The following is a 27,953-nucleotide window of genomic DNA, read 5'->3' as shown; positions in this document are numbered from 1 at the left end:
AAAAATAAGTAGCTGTTGAGCATGTATGGTCATGTTCACACTGCCACACACAGTCACTGTAATGCTTTAGCAGTTCAAGGAGTTTTAAGTGGATCCAGCATTGGTCTTTTACTTCAAATAGACCAAACCTACTAACACTTTCCATAGTTGTATCTCTTTTGTCTTGGCATTAAAAGATGCAACAGTAAATATCACACTTCTTTTTATAAGTAGGTTCATGTCATGAACCATGTAGAATAAAAAAATACTTAGGGTCATTTGGAGGGGAAGAAAGTGTGTCTTGTGTTCTGTAAAACAGGCTTTTAGGATATAACCAAACTCTGAGCTATCCTTCGGCATGCTGATTTATTTTATATTATTATTAATACAACAAACATACCTCACAGTGCCCTCCATAGCACAGGTAGTTTTTAAATATAACTGATAGGGTAACTTTAAAGAGTACAGGGCTATTAACTAGCAGAACAATCTAATGAAATGGCATGTTAATGGTTTACCTAAATTATGAAGTATAGATAGGGACCTACAGCTGTTGGAACAAACATTCAGATCCACAGAGCAATACTCTGAAGCTCATTAGTTTGTTCTCATCTTTAGAAGATTAGCAATCTAAGGGGATTGGAAAAGCAGGCATAAGCCATCAGATGCATATTTATTAATTTTCTTATTATTAATTGGTTAAAAAAAAAAGATAATCCCAGAAAACTTTTGCCAACTTACTGGAGTCATCTGCCCTAAGGACACCATGCTATGCCCAGCACTTCCAAGAAGACTTGTCCTCTCTAGCCAAGAATCCAGCCTTTTCCTAAGGGAAGAACTAGGCACGCACATGAAGTACCTCAAACCTGGACTCAGCCCCCACCACCCCTCCTTCTTCCAACTTGCTCCAGCCTTTGGGTACTTCAAAAGAAGGAGTACAGCCCTTGTATGCATGCTCGTTGGCTGGAATGTTTTTGGATTAAACCTCCTCACCACAACCACCAAACGTATTTGTATTTACTCCGGTACAACATCTAGTAACCAATATGCTTCTAACAACAGTGTGGTGACAGCCACAGTAACTAAAGTTATCCAAGCACAACAGCCAGCCAATTATTAAATATTAAATATTAATATTGATATTTTAATTTATATTAAATATAAATTTAATTTATATTAAATATAAATATTAATAAATATTAATTAATTAAAAAATTAATAAATATTAAATATTGACTGACTCTGGTAGGATGCATGAGGTGAAAACCAAGTCATACTCCCTTCAACCAGACAAATATGTATGAGATTTTAAGAATTTCCCTCTAGTCCCAAACTATCAGCAAGTCTAAAAAGATGACAGAAAAAAATAAGTCCTACAAATTCTAGAAATTCCCCTCATCCAGAGAAAATCCACAGCTGTGATCTTACTTGGCTCAGGTGACTCCTCAGAACAGAAAAGAAACACTCTTTCATCACTGGTGGCCAAAGAAAGAATGTGCTTTGCCTTTGACACCATTTTTGTCCCTCCTAAAGGAGCGGCTGGTCATTCGTGTGGATCAGCAGCAGCACGCGAGCTGGGTGCACCCACAGGGGGCTGCACCCCAGCCAAACCCCTGCTCCTTCACCCATGAAGAAATGGGAGGGCACCAGGGAAATGCCTGTGGACAGAAGGAACAAAAGATTGCCAACCCCTTCCCTCCCTCAGCTGTGACCTGTCTTTATCATTCTCTGCACATTTAACCTCTTTTGTAAGCTTTAGCTCATTTGGGGCTGAGGACAGCGGTAACGTCTAACAGGCTTGAGAGAGACAAATGTTTCAGATACACAAGCCTTCAGCCAGCTTCCCATTTGCTCCGTATCTACAGACCGGTAACTCCTGGCAGTGATGAATCTGCAGGGATTTACAAAACATGGGAGACAATGCAGTTCTGAAAGGCAAGCAGAACCTCCAGAGCTCAGGGACCACGAGCATCCTCATCGACGTGCAGTAGAAACCTTGCCCTGTTCCCTGGAAAAAGCATAGTCCTTAGGGAGACAGGAGGGGGTATTCTGATTTGTATCTCATATCAGGGTTTATAATTTGCATCAACCCCTCAGTTATATCAGTAATATCTCCTTTCATTAATTTATCTTTCTTGTCCGTTTCACAATCCAGTTTTTAAACTCTGAGTGAAATATATTTTATCTTAAACAAATGAAAAAAATAAGAACAGTGGGGAGTGTTGATTTAAATAAGTGGATGTTCATAAGTGAAACTTATCCCAGCTGAGATTTTAGTGGGATTGTTTTTTCTGTTTTCATTTTTCAATTAATTTCTAGCAACAAAGATTTCTCTATCCAGTGAAAATTTTCTCTTTTAAGAGAAAACAGCATCTTGAGGTTTCCTTTTTCTTAAAAAAAATTAAACAAAACATGCAGCAAGTTGCAATTAAATTTCAGTTAACAAAATGCAAAAATACACCCAACCTCCATCTGCCAAAAATAAATAGTTTGCAAAGTAATTTCATATCCCTGACAATGACGACTGTGTTTATGACATATTTCTGGTGCCATATTCCGCTTTCCTATCACTGCCAGCTTGCGTCCAGTATTTAGAAATAAAACAGAAACACATTGAACTTGCTGAACTAGATGTTGCCACACTGCAACTCTAATGGGCTTAGTGACCACAACCTACAGGGGCCAGAATGTGTCAACAGCAAAAGGGCCAACCTCAATCACTGTCTGTGCTTTTACAAAGTTGTTACATGTTTAATTCTTTGCAGCTTAGTTCTCCTGCTGTTTTGGCTGCTCGAAACCAAGGCTCATATATTGCAGCAGCCTTCTCTACCTCATATAATGCCACAAAGGTCCCAGCAGGAGACCTTTCAGTGGAGCAGACAAGCCACAGGCTAGGGCAAACAGGGCATCACAACTTCCTAATAAGATGACTTATTAGATTGGGGGCTTGACACAGCTTTTATTTAACCACTTCTTTCCCCAGCCACCAGAAACACGAACTGTCTGTCTGCTTGGAGCACAGCAAGCGGTATGTGGATTTGCAGCAAGCCGTGCCACATGCATTCACCCAGTCTACGCGCGGGGCATGGTTTGCAATGCCATCTTTAGCAATGCACCAGTAAAACGATTTTGCCCTTCATGTCAGGTTTCCAGCCAACATGATTTTTTTATTATATTAAAGGAACGCCTTCCCACTGGGTCTGTCACTGCCTGTTCAGGACTGGGAGTGGGCTTGTGCAGGGCCGGCAGCGAACGGGTTAAAGGACTGAAAAGGCAGGATCAGTTTCCTGCCTGCACTTGCAATGGCCTAAGGCAGTGCCTGCTGTTCGGGAGTTAGAGAGAGTGCCTTGCCTTGTCCCAGGTGGCAGACAGGCAAACCATGTTATTAAGAAGCAGAGATCGCAAAACCTTGATCTTCAAAAAAGGCCCCTAATTAGTCCCTAGCATGAGAATAAATGGCATTCCACATCAGCAAGGATGAAAAAGGCTCCTTCCAATTTCATTAAGTAATCTCTGCTATTGACAGTTTTTAGGATCACATTGGGAACTCTTGTTTGAACCACTTTACCCAAGAACCCTTCTCTGTCACTTCTGTTTGATTTAAAATACGAAACGAAGCCCTAGCGGTCTCACATGCTGCATCTTAAGGAAGTCATAAAATGCCTTGACAAAGAGCTCCATGCCTTGTGCTGCTGAGTCACTGCTGCCTCCCTGAGTGGCTCCTGGTCTGCTGGAGTCCCTGGAAATTCTTCCATCATCTTCCATGCGCTCCAGCTCAGCCTGTAGAAGAGTGTTAGTCTGAAGCCTTAATGTTTCCCATAACCCTCTTTTTAATTGAGTGTGGAAGTGACAGATTGAAGAATATGTGCTGAGTTTTCTCATATTTCTGAAGAGCTTTGATTTGGACTAGACTTGCTTTATGAAAAGAAGAAGTTTATTAAAGAAAAAAAATAGCTGTCTTTCAACTCATATACCGCTTGTCTCATTTTGATTTATAAACTTTCCCAGTAGAGAAGGCATCCTTGTCCAAATAGTCTCAAGGTTCATAAACTTCATCTAATTTTGTCATATAATTGTACAGTAGTTTTCAAGGACTCTTACTCTCTAGAGGGCTTGAATCCATTTGATTTTATTCATCCCAATGGTATCTGCTTTTATCCCTAAGTCAGATTAACAATTCTGGCATTACAGCAATATGGAAAGTTCATCACACTCATGCAGTGATTCCACCACAGCTGCAGTTCCTTCTGAAGTTTACTGTAGAATGAATTTAAAGCATAAATAGCAACAAATGGGATAAATAATTTCTTTGCCAGAATTGGAACAAAATTAATTTTGTCTTTATAAATAACTTGTTATACTGATGGTTTTTTGAGCCTTTCAATATTTAATTAAATCACACAGTTCCTGGATCTTTCTTTTAAAATATATTTTACTCATGTATTTACCATTTTTAAGCTGTATGGTAACTATAAATAATTGAAAAAGTAAAAAGAAAAATGGTGCCACTTTTACAATGTCGCTAAGAAGATATTTTCCAGCCTCTAATGTATCTCAGAATTGCTTATTCAAAATCAAGAGTTACCACTATCAGGGAGAGTTCATGGTATTATCAAAGAGAGATTTTGTTATTAGGATTTTATAAACTAGGTTCGAGCTATTTATTTTCTGAAAGGATTAGTGCATTGAGAGTAGAGCAGGACACCTTTGCCTAGGCACACCTGAATGTTGTCAGACAGTTGCAGATCTCCCAGGTAACATTTCCTTAAGTGGAGTTTTTAGGAATGACTAAAATTTGTTCTCCTGCAAGCAGGGTGTTTACTTTCTGTGTTCAGTGTTCTCCAGATAATGTGCAGTGCTGCACTTACCCTTCGAACCAAGAAACTTCCTTTAGCATTACTTTAACCTGGGGGCTTTATTGATTTGAGATGTAAGAAATTGTATGCCAAAACTTTGGTTATTTTAACTAGTTCTAAACAAGAAAGACTAACATCAGTTTTGACAACAAACAAAACCAGTTTTTGTTCTATCGGTTATGTTTAAAAGATTCCAATTTCAAACCAAACACAACTTGTGGTTATTCTGTCAGATATTTATATAGCCACTGGGGCGCCATAGTTATGCACCGCATACATCATTGTATTTTTAAAATGTACTTAATGAACATTTTTTCTTTTCTGGTAACTACTTCATTGCCTTAAATGAATGCATTCCAATAGAATTTGTAACAAATGAGCACTTTGTGTTTGCATTAATGCCAAACACGTTTAACAAATTTTTAACAAGGAACACTGGCAAAAAGCCAAACTCCTAGAGGGACACTGAAGGAATGCTATAAATTTAAACTAGATTTTACCTTTTCACTCAGCTGCTCAAGTGTCTTAGGTATCTTTGGCGTCTCAGCATTGAACGTTTTCTACGTAGGTTGGATACAACTTTATGTCTTAATTATTTCTCTTTTTGGCCCTCCTTGCTAGAGATTTTCACATCGATATAACAGGCTTTAACAGGTTACTGTATTCTTTTGAAAGCGAGAGGTGGGTTGTCATTCTTTCCATGAGAGTTAGGCCAGCAGGAAGTAGCAAAAACAGTATTTACTGGTGGGGCTGTAATGACAGAGAAGTTAAAATAGCACATGTCATGCCTTTTTCATACCCTATGTTAAAGGAACTACATAGCGGCGAGCACTCCAGTAGATCTGCGCTACCTAATATTGTTTCTTGTGCTGAGTTGCAAATATCTGGGCTGTGATCATGTTTGCAACTGTACTTCAGGGGCAGGGGAAAAGCAGCCCACAGTGCTCCCACCGGTCCGAGCTCTGGGCTCACACAGAAGCCACAAACGGATTTTTGGCTGAACCAAACATCTGGGGGGATTCTGCAGTTGTTAGGTTATGCCCACATGGTACATGTCATTACAGACCTTGGGAATCACCTAGTCCGTAATACACGTTTGCATTAAAAGTGTTACAAGTAGCTCCGCAAACCACATGCTTGCTCTTTACTTGTAACTTAATATATTAATTTAATTTTTACTATGTTATTTCAGTTTTAATCAAATGCAGGAACTGCAAAATAATAATACTTAGCACTCACCCAAGACTATTAAGGCACATTACAAACATTAAGCCTTGCAAATTCCTGTGAGGAGCCTGATGTTATCCCTGCTATAGCAAAGAGCATGTTAGGCACAGAAAAATGATACCTTTTTCCTCAAGCACACAATAAGCTAGTGGCAGGGACAGAATTCAGAACAGTACTGTGCCAGGGCTTTGCTTAGTTAATTGTGTCATTCTTTTCATGGTTCTGCACAGACAGAAGTAAAATTTGAGAATGCTTTTTTTTTTCTTCTTCTTTTTTTTTTTTCCTTTTCATTCATGTCATTTAGATTCCGTTGTTGCAAGAGGCACAGGTGAGTTCCAGGAGGTCACTTGAGAAAGACTTCGTGAGTTATAGCATTTTTTAAATACAATTTTTCAGTTTAGTTACTTGTTTCCAGGAAATGAAATAATTTCCCATCGTTTGTTGGTACTCTGATCCCAGTAATGATGAATGACTCTAGAGAAGGAAACAAGAATTCATCCTGACAGCTTTTTAAAAGATGTCGCATTATAATGCAGATGCATTGTTGTAGATTAAGGAGCAGAAATAGCCCTAACAGGTTTTCATTAATGATATCCTTCTCTGCTAACGTTCGGTCAGATACTAATTCCCTGCAATAAAGTGGCTATTCCCTCTCTTTCTGACTCCCTAATTACCATATCAGTTGTTGGCCTTTTATGTAGGTACCATGTGTAACAGGTTAGGAGAGGGCAATTTAAGCCTATGTGAATGGGTATCTGTTTTTGTATCTGGGTGCTTGCTGCAAACATTTGGAAAGCATATGGAGCATAATGGACATTAACCCAGATGTCAAAAATAGCCTGCATTTTACTACTGTTATTAAACAGTTTCCCCTTTAACCCCTTTGTGTTTACCCACTCTCTCCAGCTTGTTTCTGCAAATCACTGCCAAGAGGAAAGGATTGGAGGTAAAAAGTAGTAATCAGGCAGGTGTCTTTATCCAAAGGAAAAACAATCTGAACAAATATTTGTGGGCTACTACACTTTTATATCTTCACATCCTTCTGCTGTTTTCATTGACTGGTATCTAATGGACTGTCAGAGGTGCCAAACTCATAAGACATTAATTTCAGCCGGAGCACTGCTGAATCTCAGGCCCGATGCATGTTACCGAATTTTATTTCTGTTTTAGAGGTTCAGTGACCTGTACCAAGTACAGCATTGAAGAAACAAATATAAATTTAATTTACTCAGCCTTAGTTGGTATTTGACAGCAATATCCTTTTATATATTTATTTGACCGACTTGAGAAATACTTTGCATTTCCTACCTGTGGTGAACAAGTTTTTGTTACACTTCCAATACATATATGGTTTCCTGATGAATGGGTGGGTTGATTAAGCGGGTGGGGTTTACTCGGGGCTTTCATTCTATAGTAAAACCTCTATGAAAATTTGGGGAGCAAGCCGGAGAGGGATTGTATTTTGTGATTTGTTGCTGTTCCTCAAATTGGACACTTTAGTCTGGGTTCTTAATTTTAAGAGCATAAATGAGTGTTAATTGCAAAGGAGCTTCAGCTTGTAAAATATCAAGTGTATTGAAGATTTGCTATGATTATGTTTTAGAGAACCTGTTAAAAAAATACAGACGTTTTTGTGCTACGGTTTCTGGAATGTACTCTCCTTTTAAATGCATACGGTGCTTCCTGTGCCTATGTATCTCTTTGAATAATGATTAAGAAATCCTCAGCACACAAAAAGAATGGGAGCTATGCACAGTTCACGAAACGTAATGCATGCTCTGACTTACAGTTTTCATAAAAAGTTTGCAAAGATTTTATGTGCCAGAACTAGTAACATGATCTACTTTAGGAACTCCTTGGCTTTCCAGCTCTGCAGAAGTCATTTTTCCTCCATTCAAGGGCCAGATCCAAAACCTGTTAAAATCAGTGGGAACCTTTCCACATTTCAGTGGGCTTGGATTAGTCCTGAAGTGTTTTAACCAGAAGAATTGTACCAACCTCCCGTTAGAAAAGTAGAACTATTCACCTAAGTTTGTGTTATATAAACAGTTACATCTACTTGCCACAAAGACGTGAACTTGAAAATAGGGACTTAAAATAATTTGTGAGCTTATTCTGTAAACAGCATTTCACTTTTCTCACAGAGTAATTACTCTAATAAATATTAGATTCTAGAATTTGAAGGGGCATTTTAATCGCTAGTTCTATTTACAAAACCTAACAAATTTTCAGCTGTACACAAAACTGTAAGCAGTCTATGGCAATTTCTTTCTCATAAAATTGGATGTTTTGGAAACTTACGCGGTTACATAAATTCAAGGTCAATAACAGAGAATCCCATACATAATGTATTTCCACATTTCTAGAAATAAAGTCAGTGGATAAATGAGCAACTGCCATGTCAAGGAATCATTTAATTCCTCCCACTCCTCTGATATACAGATAACGTGAATAAGACTAATTCACTGGTCTCTGTTTCAAGACTACTGTGCCATTTGCTTGCAGCAGAACTAGTGTAACAATAAAAATCATTCAGGCCTCACTCTGTAGCTGCTCACAATCAGACACAGAGCCTCATCCAGAGCCTGTGGGAAGCAGGAAGACTCTTTCCACTGAATGACTCGGGCTTGCATCAGTTACCTGTTGCAGTCCCCTAGATTTCAGCCATGCCAGCCACGCCAGGAAAAAACACCATTAACAGCATCACAAGCACCATAGAATTTCACATCTTTGGAATATAAAATCTTTCCCATTTAGGGGGAATCTTGTCATATAAATCAGCTGTAAAACTAATTACCACCCTATGAACATAATAAGTGGGTTCAAATTGAATTTAAATCCTTAATTCTGAGTCCCTGGAAAACCAACATTTCCACTGATGTGTATGAGAAGCTTGATCAGATGAGAACTGGGCTGTTTTGTATGCTTCAATCCTGTTATTAATTGTAATATTTTTTCCCCTTGTTACAGTTTTCAGAGGAACTAGCGAAAGAGGAAGAAAAAGATGTAGCACTGGAAGGTAATGATGATAATCTATTGCATTGGATCTCCAAACATGACCGTGATATCCTGGAGAAGATCACAGATGCAGAAAATGAACGCTAAGGTTGATATCTAGTGAAATGCTGCATTAATTGGCATTTTCTCCATTATTTCTTGTAGTCTATTATAAAATCAGATACTTTGCAAAATAGCAAAGGAGACTCAAGCAGAAATTATAAGAGCTTAATTTATGTCTTTAAGGGGTCTTGCAAGTTATTCTCTTTTCACAAAGAAACCATCTGTTCAGAATATTATTATTTAATGAAGTTTAGTTAAATGGGTTATTTAACTAATTTTGGGTAACTTGATATTGATTTTATGAAGTAATTCAGATTCTCTTAGGTGTGGTATCTGCATTTGCTGATTTTACCTAGTCTGTTCTAAAGTATCACTTCTATTGCACTAGATTATCAAAGAGGTATTAGTAAAAAGCTAGGTAAGGGTGTCTGCATTAATCTTACCCCCAGTTAGATGTGGGCTTTTCCAAAAAATAAAACCTAAGCCTTTACCCTCCTCTGTTTTCTTACATCTACTAATAAAATAGTAATAATTCAAAAGATAAAACCAAACCAACCCCAAAAACCCAATTGATAGTATAACCGGTATTAAGCTCTGGGCCAGGTTGGAAATGAAATCAATTTTTGGTACTAATAATTGATGACAAAGATTAGCTTTATGAAAATATGGTGTGTGTCTCTGACAATGCATAGGACATCTAATTTGAGCATAAATATAAGATTATATACAAGGTTTATCTATTCCTGGATGGTAAAAGCTTGAGGCATATATAAATGCATATGTATGTATATATATGGACATATACACAAGGACGTATCAACCTTTTACCATCCAAAATGCATACAGGTTTTCAACAATAAAAGCTGGGACTCTCTCTAAAAAAAAAAAAAAAAGAAAAAAAAAAAGAAAAAAAAAAGAAAAATAAAGATAAGATTGCTGTGGATACAGTGTATGCACTAGGTCTCCTGTAAATGAGGAACTGTTTGTTATTGTTTTCTACATTGAAAAACAGTCTCCAACATGGATCCCAATGAATCTTAGATGTTAAAGAAAACACCAATGCACAAATAGCACTTAAAGGCTGTTTGTATCAATGAAATGTATCTAGTAAAATAAATCTAAAGCACATGCAAGGAAAAATAAAAATGTGAAGTCATTACATTCAGTGAAAGAATATAACTGATAGTCCGATCTCTACCACTTACTTCTCAAGGAGAGGGTCCTTATGACTCCATTAATATTTTCAGTCGGTCTGGCAAACATGTGCAAATGTTTGGCTGTTTTATTGAGGCGTCTTTTTGTCCATGGAAGAAATGCTTCCATGCTGATGGGAGTCGGGATAGAATATCTGCATTTTTAAAGGACAAACAATAAATTTAAGCATGGGTGGCCTTAATCCTTAGTAGTTTATGTTTGCTGCTGTAAAAAAAAAAAAAAAAAAAGAAAATAAAAAAAAAGAAAAAAAAAAAGAAATCTAAATGGATACTCCTAAAGTCTTGCACTGAATTTAGAAAAAAATATTTTTTGAACCTGTGGTGCAATTAACCCTAAACATCCTACATGAGCCATACATAGCAACCCCTTTAAAATTATTGTCTAGAGATTATATTTTATTCATTTGTACCCTAATTCTTGGTGCAATCAAAGAGCAATTTATTCAAGCAGGAGTCCTGCTGGATGCTACTGTCTTCAGTAAATAGAGTAAAATGTGTAGAATTAGCATAGCATAGGGAATTCCAATTTCATTCATGTTTAAAAAGTTTGTCCTTTAACTATCAATGGCATTTTAGATCTTTGTTTTTGAAACAGCAAAGCTTTTGGGAGTATATTTAGCACATATGACAAATGTTGCACTTGGAAACTCAGACAACAAAACTAGTTTCTCATGACAAATTTGTTGTCACAGTAGGGGACAATCGTCTGTGTCTCTTACAATCAGGTCTTTACCTTAACTCTGCAACTGAATACTTGAAGTAGGAAATAAACTAGGGGGAAAATAGGGTCACAGATACAAAGCTGTATAGTTAGATATTTATATGTATGTGCCAATTTTGTCACAGATATTATTTTAGGGGCATTTTTGCCTCACTCATGTTGGTAAGAGTATTGATCTAAACTTTTATCAGGGCCTACAAGTTAGCCCCTAAAGATGAAAATTTTGTCTAACATTGCTTTTTCATTTCTTTCGGGTTTTTTTTCTTCTTTTCATTTCATGTGATCCTCTATGATGTTTGGAGAAAATCTTTTCATATACTAAAATAGAATCTCGGGGTTTACAATAAACACTGTGATGTTGGGAAATATTTTATTTGAGCAATGTTTGGTAGGCTTTTTTCCCCCTCTATGTGTAAAGAAGCAAACCAACTTTTGGTTAACATTTAAGATAATGATTATTATTTTCATGTGAGATCAGTCTTGTACTGCACATTCTTTCTTTCATTTAAATGTACAGTATGAATTTTGTATTTAATGAATTTTGTGTATCCAGTATGCACGTACCTGCACATTGACTTTCATTTGAAAGTGGGTTTCAATTTACTTTTTAAACAGTGTTTATGAAAAGACCTCAGATGTGTTGACATAAACTATATCTGCAATGTTTTTTTTTGTGTGTGTAGAGTGATGTTTGAATGTGATGTTCTGCAGCAATGGGTCAGTATTCCCTATTTACCTTAGATCCTCATTTGATAGTGCTTCTTGTAATAATTTTTTCAAGTGAGTGGCATGTTCTGGATTGTGATATTGATATATGGTTAAGGACATTGATATGAAACTAAGGAATTCCTAGAAATAACCAGTGGGCATGTATTAGACAGTCATTGTAATTTAATGTCTAGTAGAAGTGTAAAGTACCAAGGTATTTAGAGTTCATAACATTGTTATCATGTGTATGGGAAGTATTTAGTGTTGATCAGCTTGTTTATATTCATCAAATAAACTTTGTTTCTTTCTGAAATCAGTGTTTTGTCATTAAAAGTAGGTTTAATGACTGTAAGAAAATGTGAGAGATGTTTTCCACATGGTAAATCTATCACACTCCCTACTTCTCTAATTGCTACCATTCAAAGTAATTTATCTTCCTGTTGTTACTATCACATAAACTGTTTAAGAAAGCATAAAAAGCAAAATGTCTCCTAGGCCCCACTCCCAGAAATGCTTACGAGCAACTTTAGTAAAGCGAGGAACCATTTTCTGGATTGGGCTCTTACGAGAGCAATATGCTTTTGAGTGGGTTTCTAAAACATAATATTCTTGTGTGACCCTGTGTAATTGCATAGAAAATTACATTTTGTTTATGTACTTTACTGACCAAAAGCCATAAGGTGTGAAATTCTCTGCACAGTCAGCTCCTTTTTCAGCTGCCTGGTAAGTGGTTCCCCGTTTCCATTATGTTCACTTTTTTTAGAAAAGGAACTTTTGTTGAACAGGAATTTCTTACCTCATAGAACTCCCTGGACCAGCTCAGGGCACACACAGCAGGAGAATAAAAGGTAAGTAAGTATGCATTTTACTTAGGTTATTTAAAAACACACAGTCTCTTAGTTTAAAGTGCTGTTTCTTTACCTATAAATTAGGTTTTTGGTAAGAGAGTACTGTGTACTAACATAGAATATTACGTTTCACTTTACAGCTAAATGTACATTTATTGTGTATTCTACTTACGCCTACTTAGCTTTGAATTGCAATGCTACAAATTAAGGAGCAGTTGCTTCTATCTTCTTTCTAGACCTGCACAATTTTTCAGAATGCTCTTGTTCTGTATTCAGGCAGTGCCCCTATTGGGGGACTCTCCATCCCCCTCCATTGGAAACACACCTTTTTTATTCTAGTCTCAGCTTTAATAGCTTCCTGCTTTAAAGGCAGCTCCTGCCGCCCTGCATGGGGAGGGGGCAGCAGGTGCCAACGCGTCGTACCAAGCATGCAGAGGAGGACAGTGGTGGATTTGAGGAAACAGTAAAAGGCTCGTTTTCTGTTAGATGGTTTTCAGCAAGAAGTCCCCTCTTTTTTCAGTAAAAAGGGGCTGGGAGGGCCCCAGAGGAAGGGGCAGGACCAGTGTGCTCGTGTCAGCTTGGTGCCTTAGGGGTGGGGAGCTCCAACTGCAGGAACATCCCACCTCAGGTTGAAGTTTGAGTTGGTACGATCAAGAGCTTCTCCAGCTTTATAGGAGACAGTCTGAATAAGGGTCAGCCTCTTCTGAGCTTGAGGTTTCTTCTTAAGAGAGCCTGTTTGTTCACTCTAGACTTAAGCCAAAGTAGCTCAAGGTTTAAGCAAGGAAAAGTATAAGCAGTGGGGGGCATGCAGGGGACCAAGCCACGTGTCCGCTTCCATTTCAAGCCAACGTTGTCAGTTCAGACATACTCTGAGAGCCCCAAAGAACTCCACACCAGCACGAGTTGGACCAAGCCAACTGCAGAACACCTACTGCACCTCCCAGTTGTTCACACTGTGCTCCAGGACCAGGATTTGATCCTGGAAGAGCTGCACCACTGCGTCCTGCCCTGTGCAGGAGCCTGTCAGAAAGTACAAAACAGAAAGTCAAGAACTGCGTGGCTGTATTTCACCTGTTGATATTGCTTCTCCAAAACACAAAACTTTTAATAGCTAATATATTAAATCATTCTAAATAAAGCCAAGTCAGCTCTAAATAAGTAATACATTTCCCATTATGAAGTCAGTGGGAGCCCTGCATGTTGCCAGGGCATGATTTGACCCATACACGAAAAGGACAGCTGATGTGGGGCTGCTGTACAGTTTTTCCTTCTGTGAGATTCCAGTGACGTTATTTCATGCTCCTAACTTTTCAGACAAGACACCTTGTTTTTTTTCAAACGCCCCTTTTCATACAAGAGGCAACCTGCCTTCACCAGGAGTAGCCCGCAACACATCCCTGTGGATTTTGTATGGCACTGATGCAGCAGTAGCCCTGTTGAGAAGCTCATCCTTGATGGATGCAATTGCAGAATTAAGGACTGATTTTTGTTTGGCTTTACATTCCTTCCACTGCTTGCTCATCAAAATTACTTTCTTCAAAATGAGACTGTTCTAAAACCAGATCACTACGGATGCAGGGGAAAAGCAGGCAAAATGCCAGCGCATCCTAAAGACAATGTATGTATCCCTTCGAAACGCGTGCTTTAATTTGCGTTACAGATAGTTATACCATATATTCCCACATAGCTACAAGTCTCAGGACAAATCCAAGAACTTTGAACTCCTCTGATTTCTAATGGAGGCGACTGTCCAACTTTAAAAAGGCCATGCTTTTGGTACTCACCCCAGTGAGGCCAGGAGACAGCAGATGTTCTGGCAGCTGCAGGCTGCCTTGCGCTCGGGGAGCCGGGGCTGGAGGAGAGCAGCCAGCTCCCTCCAGATGGAGCAGACAGCGGAGAGGCGAGTGGGAGGCTGCACAAGGAAGTTAGATAGCCCCAGATAGCGAAGGACTGATGATGTGCAGCTCCACATCACCTAACCAGCTTTCAAGAGGCTGCACAACAGTAATAAGCATCCATCCACAGTTAACCTGAGTTCATTAAGAAGCTTTCTTGCCGTGGGAAAATCGATAGAGAGGAAATATCTGTGCAGAATGCATGGTAATGTAGCCTGGTAACTATTTCTTATTTGAATGTAATTTGGACAAATGCATTACTCATAAGTGAGTTAGCCAGGGCTTGCCAAATATGTGGCTAAACAGTTATTATAGCAAATTACACCATCATCTAAACACCTCTGTTTTGGCTCTTAGTTGTCTTCTTTTGCAATAATTTTTTTTCTTGATTATTGTTGTCTAATATCACTGTATTTACTGCTTTGGTTACCATAGAAATAAATAATACGAGCAACAACATGCGTACAAGTGAGTAAGAGCATTTTCTGAATTTCACAGGGAGAACACACTTGTTAATGAAGACCTATACGGTTGGGTAGTTTTTAAAATAGTTCTCAAGTCGATTGATTTGTGTCCTCATATGCATTTTATTATGGGCTTTATATTTCATTTTAAACTTCCAAAAATAAAGAAAAACAGCTGAAGTACATTTTTTTTTAAATGGCCAGATTTTGGTTAGAGGTTAACACAGGCCAAAAGAGAACGCAGATCTGCCCTGGAGCTCTTACAGTTTTATTTTGTTTTGTTTTGTTTTAATAAAAAGATCCTTATTACAATCCACTAAGGGTCACAGAAATGTGGCCATTACGCACCAGCTGTACTCCTCGTGCACAACCCTTCTGCCCTCTGTACCTTCCCCAGCCTTAGATCAATCAAACACGTGAAGGCAGGACTGTTGTCAGTCATGGTAAGGGTGTGCTTTAAGGGACTAATCCAAACTTTACCGAAGTGAAAGACTATTGATTAAAAGTAAGTTTCAGATTGTACCCCACTTACTTCTTTCTCGAGCAGATGTGTACATTTACAGGAGCGTGGGGCCAAACCATTCCCTCTATATATCAGAATTCTAGATAAATGTAATTCAGATGAACAAACGGCCTGCCTTTTTGCATGCTTTGTGATAAGAAAATACTTCAGTATTTAGTATATTAGTATTTATTATATTCAGGTTTTATATCTGTGTTTATATCAGTATTTATTATATTCAGTATTTAGTATATTAGGTTTCATTACTGAAGTTTATTTACAACGTGTTTGTTTGTTTGTTTTTTTATCGTTGTCCTGACTGTATTATTTCTAGGGCAGCACTCCACTCCTACCGACTTAACACACTATAGTATCTCTGCATTACAGTCGCATCTAACAGTATTTGTTATGATTGAGTAAGTATCATTCAGTCCATAAGTTAGTTTGCTATTGCTATAGATAGATTTGCTATTGCCTTGGGGAGTCAAATGCATTATATTGAAGGCGTCTAAGTTTTCTAAAACAAAATAAATTCTGACTAGTCTTTCAGTTGGGATCTACAGGAAAAAAGAAGAGGCAAAGCAACCCATAATAACTAACTGCCAGGGCTGTCCAGGCAGGCAGTTTCTAGAGGATTTGTTCCAGTTCCAATGCCATTCACCATGTCAGAGTTATTCTCACTGGACTTAACCAACCAGTCACCGCATCTGAAAGCTGAAGGTTGTAAATCTCCCTTGTGAATGTTGCCTATGACAGGGAAGGAAAGACTTGCATAATTACCGCTTGTACTTCCTCGGAGAACATGAGCTCAAGTCTAGAGCAAGGAGTTTGGTCAATAAAACATCAAGGTCTGAAAACTCCAGGAAAAGACCTGTCCAGCTGATATGATAAGCATTTTTTTCTTAGTTACAAGAACATGAATATTTTAGTGGAAGCCTCTTCAGACCTGAGTATTGTGCAGGTCTATTTTCTTCAAAAGTACCGTCGGTTATCGCAATTCATAGCTAAATTAATTGAAATATCTCACAATCTTCTTTCTATGTGAAGCACAGTGCACTGGATATAGTTATACTGCTAAAATGCAGAGAACTGTTTACTAATCTGACTGTAAATGTTATCATATTAGTTAGTGTCTTTGAAAGCGGTTAACATTTTAAAATCGGAGAGCAGGAGTAGCACCCTGCTCTGTGAGGAATGCTACTGAAGTCAGAAGGAATTAGGCTCAGTCCTTCGCAAGGGAGTAAGGGATATCAGTGCTGGACATTTTTGGCTATAATTGGCCAGATAGCTTATAGAAAAATACTACTCACGTGAGAAAATGTTTACAGGACTTGGATCCTGAAATCAGTTATAATTGCTTTTGGGGTAATGTGAATGCTGCTGGTCATACTGATACCTTTTCATAGCAATCCTCGTCCACATCTGTTCTCTACATACGTCGCAGGGAATGATTTCAGTTAAAATGTTTATGCTTTGCTGCTGTTCTGTTTGCTCTTCTCCATTGCAGCTACAGGGGCATACAGGAACGATTTTTCTACTTTCTGCAGTGCTTCGCACATTTTTTAGCTCTAAATTCCCTCACACAGAAGTGCCATATGCAGTCCTTGAAAACTTCTTTTTGAAGGAATCCTGTGATTCTTTGGCTGCTTTGTCATCTTCTCTGGGGATGCACAGAGGACTGCACAAGGCAGGAGGCACTTCTAAGGTAAGACTGTCTGAAAATAAATGCATTTCAGACTTGGATTACCTATGTGTCCTATTCTGTGCAATACGAAAAAGCTCTCCTTCCTTTGCTTGCAATTTGAATGTATCAGCAGCTTGCATGACAGAGTCTGAAATACAAAATACCTTACAAGATTTTCCTAATATACATTAGCTTGCCATCATTAGTGTCCCAAATAATCAGGCAAATAGGGAAATATTAAAATAGATTGTTTGGAAATGCTGGTTTTTTGGAGCTTCCTTGCCTAATCAGTTTGGCTGGACTATTTTCCCCTCTCGCTACAAACTGTGATGCATGCACCCTTGTTAAATCTGAGTGGCAAGTGAGAAACTGCACTTGAGAAAGGGGCATTTTCTGCAACTGATTTGTTGGACCTTGACACCACAGCAGGTTCTGGGAAGATTTTAGATTGCTTAGCAACACAGAGATGAAACTGCAGTCTGAAAATAAAGTGAATGAGGCATTTGAATTAATTCATATGAAAGGAACGGTGCCTTGATGTGTGATAGCCCAGTACTTTCAGGAAAGTCAAACACCAGCGGAATGGGACAAATTTAAAAAATCAGATGGTTTTATTTTGCTAAATTTCTTCATATTTGCATATTCAAAACATTTCAAAGTCACTGCCTTAAACTATGTTACATAAAAAATGGCAATTGAAGAGATAGTTTTGATGTTATACACATCCTACTTGCACCGCAGGAATGAAGATGAAAAGGACATGTCTTTCGAGTGCCACATCTTAGTACAGTTTTGTAATTATGCTACACAGACAATATTAACAATTCTTATTAAATACAGGATATCATCTTGCAATGAATACCAGATTTTTAGGAAGGGCTTTTTAACAAATATTTAAAAAATCTGATTTCACTTTGAATTAGCTTTCAAAATCCGCTCCAGATATATGTAAAGAATATAGAATGTAAATATATTTTCTAAAGTACTACAGTATGTGAAGTTTATAAATTGTTACACGCTTTGCTAATGCAGCTGAGTGAAGCTTAGTCTCAGAAGAGATAGAATCTTTTAGATAAATCATTTATGACTAGATGACTTCTTATCCAAAAGTCAAATATGTGATCATTTACAGAGGTCACTGGTTGTATTCTGCTCTGTGTTCCATAATCAGCTGAAATAAACCCCAGGAGTCCCTCCTGATTGTATACTCACAGGGTCACAGTATAATAAAATACTGCTCAAATTGTGTTTCAGACAAGAAATGCTTTCCCCAGAACTATTCTAGTCTCAGGGACAGGACTGTCAGTATTCATTCCAGTGCAAATGGCAAGTATAAAGTCCAGCATTTTGAAGGGGAGCACCCTTCCTACATGGTGGCAAAAAGCCCTGCTGTGACACACTTTTAACTATTTAAGCGTCTTTTACAATGTATAGTCTATACTCCTTTTTTTTACAGAGTCAAGCTGGGACTTACAACTAAGGCACCTTTTTGACAAAGAAGATACTGAAATAAACTGGGAATATTTCCCTAAGGTACACAAGCTGGTGTTGTGGGATAGTGAAGAAATACTATCAGCTTCTGTGGACGTAGAGAATCCCCATAATATCCTACTCACGATAATGCAGCCCTCACAATAACATCATACTATATTATAAAAAGTCAGAGGATGATGGAACTGCATGGAAATTCACTTCTGCTTGAAAAATGCCTCTGCCATTTCTACCATTCTGTAGAAATGCATAAAACTGATCAGGAAGACACAATACATGTTCTGCATAAAACTTTTCAGACATGAATGAGATTTTATTTTGCTGTGAAGTTCACTACAACCAGCAGTAGGTCGGTAAGTACCTCCACCTCTATGCTGGGTCAGGTGCCCTGTAAGCCTCAGACGTTCTACAAGGAATTGTTTTATGGAAATATTAGCAAAACAGCTGATTAAATAAAGAAAAGTTGCTAAATTGGCATCCTGTAATAAAGACAATCAGATAAACTAAAGTGCAGTGACTACTATCAAGCAATTAAGTGTCTACTTCTGTGGCTGCTCCTTTGCTTGGCTGCTTTGTTAGGAGCAGTATTGTGGAGTCACTGCTGTGCTTTGAATTACAGGTTATTACTGATGGTTTGGGTGGAAGAAATGCTGTGACCAGGACAGATGCCAGTGAGGCAGGGCTGGTCAATTACCATGGCTGCTCAAAGCAGCACACCAGGCAGTAATAAGTACCTGTCACGCTCTCCCAGAAGCAAAAATACAGCTACTTCACAAAAAAGCTTACAGCGTTCTGTACTGTCATAAAGAACAGCAGATCATCTCCCATCTCCGTGGGACTGCCAGCTCCAACAGCACAGTAAGCTGCTCAGATTGTTTTTCTCTGTCTTCGAATGGGGAAGGAGAACAAGATGAGTCACACGCACGCAGGCTATGGGCTGTGGTACCAGAACTCGGGGAGGTCAGGGTGCAGCAGAGCCCTCACTGCAGAAGCCCCTGGCCACCTCGCTGCCAGGTCCTGCCTGGGAGCACAATACACTTCCCACCACAGTGGTCCTTGTTTCTTCTAAGATTATACTACAAGCATTTTTTGTCAGGTCACTCCTCAAAAAGTGACAGTCTACAGGCTCTAAACAGCAGAAGAGAATGAGAGGTGGTCCATGACAAATCTATTTCCAACTTTTGAAGACTAGGGTAGTGATTTTAGCAGGGCAAGCACTTGCCCCAAGTGCCACATCTACACATGTGGCCATTACACCTAGTCTGTATAGAATCTTAATACATACTACTCAGCCTAGTCCCACGGCTGTGCTATCGGTGTATCCTTGTGTTACTCACTGTGGGCAAACATTCGCCCTGTCAGTGCCATTTTCAAAAGTTTTCACAATTTTCACTTAAATTGAGGAAAACGATGCAGCGCTAAAATGGTACCTTAATCATTCCATGCAAAAATAAAGACAATTCTATCACTGAGGCAACAAGTGACAAGGTTTGCCCAATGAAATACTTACAATGAAGAGCTCAAAATTAACCTACAATGCAAACATCTTTGTAAAATGAGTTGTCAAATAATGCCATATTCTAAATAAACTGGTAAGAATCAAGGTCAACTCACAGACTATTATGGAGCTTGAAAGACAGGGTTAAATTTTTCAGATGTGTTGCTCACAGTGCATAGGTTGATAGCTGTGTTCAGAATTATATTGGCTTTAAGCAGTCATGGACAAATATACATTGGCTTAGCTGTTATGACATATCTTTAGTCCTAAGGAAATGATGAATTAGCTAAGTAGTCTTTAAGATAAGTGTCATATAAGGGCTAATCAAGCTCCCTCCTCTCACTCTTAAACATACCTTACTGATGATGTGTGTGTGCACATATTTTAAAGAAATGCTTAGTGATAGTTCAGGTGAGAGCTTCAGACAGCATCCACCTACATTCCTCCATGAGCTATGCAGGCTTTGAGGATCTAACACTGCTACAATTATAAACTCAAGCTTAATCTTCTAATTCCTCAGAGGTAAGCAGTGCTATTCAGGAGCAAACGCAGCCCCAGGCAACCACACATGGTTGTGACCGTGTCAGACTGGTCCATGCTCATGGGAAGCCTGTGGTGCCCTTTCCACTCTTCCCCTTCCTGCCCATTCATGCTCTGCTGGCTTACCATCAGTAAAATCTCCTGGCACTCCCAGTTACCTGTGGGTCAGGAGTATGGCACAGCAATCACACCAACACCACCAAAATATCCCAGGCAGAAAACGGGATTTAAAAGTTTCCTAAGGCGGGACTACCACCTTACACAGTTCAAAGAGGATGGTGAAACAAGTGTGGTCATGTACCACCCAGCACCATATCTGTGGCCTCAATCCATGTCTCAGGCTGCCTGGGGACTGTTCGCAGTGTAAGCGGGGCACAGCGGCACCCTGCTTATAGGGGTGTCTGTTTAAGGAGCAGAGATGACTCCAGCGCCATCCCTCCCCTCTGCGGCACCCGGGCTGCTTCTGCCCTCTCTTTGCTGCTGCAGGTGGGACCCCACGGCACAGCTGCCAGGCACGACCTCTCTGTGGGCGTGGGGCTGCTAAAGGGCTGTTACATGGGGGCGATGCAGGTGGGCTCTGGAAAAGAACCTTTCCCTGTTGTCTCCTGTGCGGACCCCCACTGCGACCGTGGCCTTCCATGCCTCAGCGCTTCTGCGGCTCTGAGGAGGAACCAGGGGAGCATGCGGGTCTGTAGTCGGTGTGACAAAGCTCCTTGCCTGGTCATCTCTGGAAAATGAACTCTCTGTGTGCCTTTGTGTGTGTGTGTGTGTGTGTGTGTATTGGGGAGAGTTATGTTCAGGCCACTCAGAAGAAACATGTAAGAGCCCTCCAGAGTTTATGGGCGGTGCCTTTGGCCTGGGTGAAAGAAGGAACTGGTAGCATTAGGAGAGGGAAAGTACTCTGTTGTTAAGGAGTGGTGGTGGGATTGTTTATTTTTCCTCCCATAAACGTTTTTCTTAAAGGTCCTAATGGAAACAAAGCAAAGTATTATTCCTCTAAAAGCACTATTCTTTAAGTAAACCAGACTCACTACTTGAAACATTCCAATGACATATGGTGGCAGCAGGGGGATGGCCGAGATGCAGACGGGAGAGGTATCGCCGAGATAAAGACCCACAGCTTGTGGGCAAAGGCACACAGTGCGAGGAGACAGACACCTGCCCTGGAAGGAGGCAGGACAAAGGATAAAACAGCAAACACTTCTGGTGGCATAAAGTTATCCCTTTGAGAATTACCTTCAACAACCGTGCTATTCCAGAGATAAAACTAAAAAAGCACGAAAAGCTCCCCATTCACAGACCCTATTACTACAGAAAGCAGAGGTCTAGGCAGCTTTCCCGTGTCCTGTTGGCTGAGGGGGGGGGCATATCCTCCTTAACCACCTCCTTCAGACACCTGCATTGGCATCAGCACCTGCACCTTCAGCTCACAGAGCTCAGTGTGCCAGAGCTGGGGCTGGACACAAGCAGCTTCCCTGTGGCACCAGTTTCACAGTCCAGTAAAATAACCATTGCTGTGGGGCACCAAAACACAGCCTTCCCTGTTCTGCTAAGAGCATTTTTTGACCATCTTCCACCTGGCTGAGCTCATGGCAGTCAAGCCCCATGCTCCGATAGCTATGGCACCAGGCTGGCATCCTACTCTACAGCTTTTGGAGTCACTTCTCGTTTTTGAGATTCTTCTCCTATCTTTATTCTCCTCCATGACCCAGCACACACATGTTGTACCTGGGCTGTGATTCCTGCAGTGGCAGCAAGGTTTAGTAGACCTCAGCAGGAAGGAATGAAAAGAACCAACCTGTGTTTTGTCCATTAAAAATGAAAAATGCGTCCACAGCTGTCTTGCTCCACCTGATAATGCAGACAAATGCTGAGTGTTTTGAGGGGGGTATTTGTTATGCAGTTCATTACTAGTAATAACAAATCAGTACAGTTATTATCAGTTTAAATATAAAATGGTATATTTTTTTTTTCTACAGGCTTCGCAGATTAGCAAATTTACCAGAATCTGTGACCTTGTAAACTTTCCTCTGTTGCCTGCTGCCTCTTATTTCCATCTCACTGCGTCCAAAATACATCTACCTGGTAAAGATGAGTGCTAATCTAGACTCTGTTTCTTCCTTTCTAGTGGTTATTGCTGCTCCTAAATATCCTGGCTTCTTTCAACATCATGAATTTGGGATTTGAGGGATGGGCATGGGACAGGGCGGGAGGACACGAAGGACATCCATACTCTTTCCTTTGTTTTCTAGTCTCTTAACTTGTCAAAGTTTCTTCAGCAGTCAGGCAAGCTAGAAATACAAAATGATTATTTAAAGAGTTTCCCATGCTATTTCTTGTCTCTAGTGGCCAAGGATACAGGAAAATAACAACTATTGCAAGATTTGGCATAAAATCATCATCTTTGGCATTTCTTTTGTAGTTTAGCCATCTTTTGGATAACAGGGTGGTCTGCAGAAGAATGCAACAGCATAATTTAGGAAAGAAAACAGCCTTAGGAAAGTGCATACATGATTTCAAGGCAGTTATATCTAAGTCCCTTGGAGCTTAAAAAGTCATCCCTGGAGTAGATGTGCTGGTGGGCAGAATGCAGGTTACATGTTCAAAATAACATGGTGTATTTGCTTTGTCAAATGGTCATTGTGGTACTATGTATGGCCCTTGCCTAAAAAAGCATACGCGCAGATGCACTGGCATAGTCATAGCAAAGCAGCTGCCGGTGGGCTATGCCCTCACAAAGGTTCAGTCCAGTAGGTGTAATAATTCCTATATTATATACTCAAATGCCATGATGAACTAAAAAGATATACAGGAAAGTACCTTCTTCCCTCAAAACTTCTGCTTCCCGAACAGGTTCATGAGGGAAAACCATGCCTATCGGCCTCTGGCTGCATCTTTGCCATTGGCCAAGGTGTGAAGATACAAATCGCACAGCACTACACACTAACATGAACACACGTGTGTAATATTTCAGTGTGACCACTCCTTTGTTAAAATGCATTACTCTGCAGAAAAATGGCAGAAACCCATCTAAAAGACCAGAAATAATTTATTTCTGTCTTACAGAGAATTGAAGCGCTATAGCAGACAACTCTAAAATTCAGCAGTGTTGCTGTTCAGGGTTCTGCTGTTTGGACATTCAACAGTATCCTTGCACTTCCTATTACATTACTCCAAACATTTTTTATTTTTTAGTCCAGAAAACACTTCAGCATTGGCAGTAAAGCACAGTGGATCAACTGTCCGGTTAACGTTAGAGTGCCGTTTCCAGCAAAGCTGGAAAACAAAAGCTTGGGCAGTACGAATGCCTGTAACATTGTCAATGCTTCTCCCTCCTGCCCCCCCTAGCTTCACCCAGCTGTTTTAAATAGCGAGAAGAAATTAAAATTCTTAAAGCCTTGCAGGATGTTTGGATTTCTGCCCTTTATTTCCACTTCTATGCACCATAGCTTGAAAATTTGCCTGTGATTTATAAATTCCCTGTTCAGTTTTCTTTTTAAAAGCAAGGACTAGGAATCCCGGCAACGAAAATGATGTGGTGTTGGCTTCGCCTATTGCCAAGCTGCTGTGAACAGCCCTGCTCGCCTGCCTGCCTGCCTGTATTGATGGGCCTGGGCCGGACTTCTTCCTGTGCCCGATGACATTATGCAATTACATGATGATAAACATCATTTGGGAATACAAATGAGAGAGGTAAACAGCTCTGGGTTCTTTATTAGTTTATTTCAGGCCATCTTTCTTGTTTTACTGCGCAGCTCCTCCCCTTTTTACAGTTTTCTGCTATTCTTTACTAATTCTAGTGATTTGAGAAATGACCTTTAACCCACGCAGTTTGCAGACTCCTAAAGGGGATAATTGAAATGCCACAGTAAACCAAAGGCAATAAAATATTATTTACTAGGCATAAAACTAAGGTTGGTCTTCCTAAAAGGAACGAACAACCCCTTTATTCCGCTCCCCGGACCTGGTGCTACACCTAATTTATAAATTCCTCACCTGCCATCCCGAGGGATGCACGGCAGCCCGGGCTGCCAGGATTCCTCACGGGAAGGCTCCTCGGGTATTAGGGGGTCAACAAACCCGCCGGGAGCGCTGCTGCGGGCTCGGGCAGGTGCCGGCGGGGGCCGCAGGGCCGGGGCTGCCCGCCCGCCTGCCCCGGGGGCGAGGGGGGCTCCGCGGGGCCTTTGTGCCGCCCCCGCCTGGCTCGGCAGCGCCCCCCGCCCCGCTCCCCGGCTCCCGCAGCCGCGTCCCCCCGTCCGGCAGCCCCCGCAGCGCGGCTGCGGCCCGGGCAGGCGGCGGGCGCCGTCGGGCTCGGCGGGGAGCGGCGCCCCGGGCAGAGCGACAGCGGGGGCGGCCGGGGGGCGCTGGGCGGAAGGGGGAGCGGAGGGCCCGGGGCCTCGAGGAGAGGGGGCTGCCTGTTGGGCGCTCGGGGCGAGGGCGCGCAGCTGCCGCTGGAGCCGGGGGAGGCTGCGCTTACCTGGCGGGCAGCGCCCCGTCCCGTCGGGGCGGGCGAGCTCCGTGGCCCGGGGGCGCGTGTGGAGCGGGCTCGGGCCGGCCGAGATGTGCCTTTTCCCCTGCTGGGCTCCTGAAGGGATTTTATTTGCACTGGAATGGCTTTGAAGGAGTGAATGCATTTATTGATAGCGGAGCAGCGCTCACAGCCTGTTTGGATTTCCCAGGGCTGCTTTGATAATGTGCCCCCTCCCCCACATCCCCCCGTGGACCCGCAGTCGCAGGCGAATACAAGGGAAATAATGCGGAGTTACGGCGTGGCTGGGGGAACGCTCCCATTTCCTGCGCTTGGGTGCGTGTAAGATGTGAGAGGTGCCACAAAACAACCTTTGGCTGAGGAGTGCAAGAGGGGAAAGCGCTCCGAGGTACAAAGGGTCAGCGAAGCCCTCCTCACCTGGAGCTCTTACTGGGTCTTCTGCGATTTAACCCAAGCGGTTTTGTCAACAGCTTGCCAAATTTACAGCGGAAAAAAGACGCTGAAGAAGGAGGAACGCGAACCGTCGAGCCCGCTCCGTCCCCCGGCGCTGGCAAGCGGCACACGCGGCCGCCCGTCGCGGCTCGGAGCCTGCGATAAACAGGACTTGTCAAATGAGCCACCCGCCAGGAATGCTGGCGCAGCCCCGCCGCCCGGCCATGTGCAGCGCACATTGCACGCACATGTATGCGAGGGGGAGCCTCCGCGGGGCCCCCCCGGCACATCACCGTGTGCCCCCCGCCCCGGGACAACCGGCCGGCGCTGCCGATAGCACAGGGCGGGCCGCGCTCGCTCCCGACGGTGTGGGCGCAGGGGCCACCGCTCTGTGGGATGAGCTGGTGCTCACGGGGTCTCACGCCGGGCTTGGCCATCGACAAGGGCCGAGCGGCGCGGGCGCGCTCCCAGAGACGGGGCGTCGAGCCCGGACACCCCCCACCCACCCCGAGGCTGCACCGGAGTCCCGCTCGCTGCCGTACAGCTTTAAAATCCAGCCCAGTCTGCAATAGGTCGGCTCCGGGCGCATGCGCTGCCGACAAAGTTTTTCAGCTGCCGTTGGCTCTGCAACTTTTTTCTTTTTTTTTTTCTTTTCTTTTTTTTTTTTTTTTTAAATCGTTTTAAGCGGCGGGGTGAAGAGGAGCGAGGGAGAGACACTGGGGGGAGCCGTGCCGGCTGCAGCGGGCGGGGGGCAGAGCCCCGAGGAGGAAGGGTCGGCTGTAGCGCGACGCCGCCCGCTCCGGCTCGCTCTCCAGCGCGTAACTTGCTCCCGGGCGCTGGGTGCCTTTGCCAGCGATGGATTGGGGGAGCCTCCGCTCCTGAAGCCCCGGACTTCTCCCCTCCCCCTGCCCCTGCTCGGCCTTGCAGGATCAGTCGCCCCGTAAGACAGACACACGCGTGCACAAGGCCCCCCCTCCCCCTTCCCCGGTTGTGCAGAAACTTCTTTTTCTGTTGGGCTTTTTCTTCTCTGTGTAAAATGGAGGGAGCCGGCCCCAGGATAGCTCTGCAGCCGCGGACGCCTGGCTCCGCACCGCCCAGCCTTTAAGCAAGTGAAGGGGGGCGGGCAGGGGGGAGCCCTGCGCCCGCTCGGCTCCGCTCGCGCCCCGTTCCCGCTCCGCCGAGCCGCGGAGGGGCCGCGCCGGCCGCCCCAGCGCTGCCGGGAGCCGGGTGGGAGCGCACGGAGCCCCGCGGCGGCACCACCTGGGCTGGTGGGACGGATCGTCGCCCGCGGCGCTTTCGCTGCCGCTTGTGAAGATTTTTATTTGCTTCCGCACAATCACGCCCACGGGCGCTGTGTGCGTGTGTTGGGTTGGCTTTTTTTTTTCTTGGCTTTTTTTTTTTTTTTTTTTTTTTTTTTCCTCCTTCTTCTTCTGGTGGTGGAAAGCCCTAATTACTGCGATTGCTGATGGACCTTGGAAAGAAGGCTGCACTGGTGCCCCGCTCCGCAGTCGGACACGCTCAGCCTGCGCCGGACAGAGCGCCCGCTCGCCCGCCGCCCCCCGCCAGCTCCGCGGGCCCCCGCGCTCCCCCGGCAGCCGCCGCCGTCCGCTGCTTGGGAGGATACCGCCCGGCTCCCGCGATCCAGGATTTTACTTTCGCCTCGCCCTTTCCCCTCCTGCTCTGCTTGGATTACTTGGCTGCTCCCGCTCGGTGATCCCGCGGCAATGGAGGTGAGTCCGGCGGGGCGCGGTGCCGCCGCGGGCGCGCAGGGTGGGCTGCACCTCGGCGGGGCGCGGGTCCCCGGCCACGGGGCGGCCCCCTCCTCCCCGGGCTGCCGTGGGCGCTCCCACCTCGGCGCTCTCACCCACCCCGGAGAGCGCTGCTCCCCGCTTGGAAAAAGCGCCTTTTATTTTCCTTTTTCCTCCTCTGTTTGAATTTCCCCCCGAAGAGGGGCTGCCCGCCGCAGGGATACTTGCGGGGCTCGCTCTGCCCGCCGCGTCCCGGTGCATCTTTCTGTCTGCGGCTCCTGATGCCAGTTTAAAGACATCTTTCCAAACTTCCCAAACTTTCCCGAGGACGATCGCTATGGAGGAACTCAACGTCGGCGTTAATGGTGGCCTGTACCTTTAAGGAGAGCTGGCTGGGGGCCAGCGGAGGACCCGGAGTCAGCCCCCCCCCCCCCTTTTTTTTTTTTTTTTTTCTTTATTTTATTCTAAGTTTCTGGAGATTATCACTCTGCATCTGCAGAGGGTCCCGCCAGGGTCAGAGCGGAGGAGCGCGGCTCCTCGGGGTCCTTTTGGCGCTGCAAGGACTCCATGTTGGAAAGGCTGTTGGCTTTTTGTTGT

General features: G+C 42.8%; 1 protein-coding gene across 2 annotated transcripts in view; it reads left to right on the top strand.

Annotated features, from left to right (window-relative positions):
- WNT5A (Wnt family member 5A) overlaps positions 1–27,953 on the top strand; it is a 91,611-nt gene that overhangs the window by 50,055 nt on the left and 13,603 nt on the right. Inside the window, exon 2 of one of the 2 annotated variants that reach the window (XM_080385021.1) lies at positions 9,033–27,338. In XM_080385021.1, the coding sequence (XP_080241147.1) occupies positions 27,333–27,338 (6 nt within the window). In that variant the 5' untranslated portion in view covers positions 9,033–27,332. Of the gene's footprint in view, positions 1–1,208; positions 27,339–27,953 lie in introns of those variants that run through there. The other variant, XM_080385022.1, reaches the window with a different exon arrangement.

Source organism: Falco punctatus (genome assembly GCF_963210335.1).
Source record: "Falco punctatus genome assembly, chromosome: 4".
NCBI lineage: Eukaryota > Metazoa > Chordata > Aves > Falconiformes > Falconidae > Falco > Falco punctatus.
Note: the sequence above shows the minus strand (reverse complement) of the source record. Positions and strands in the feature narration are given on the sequence as shown.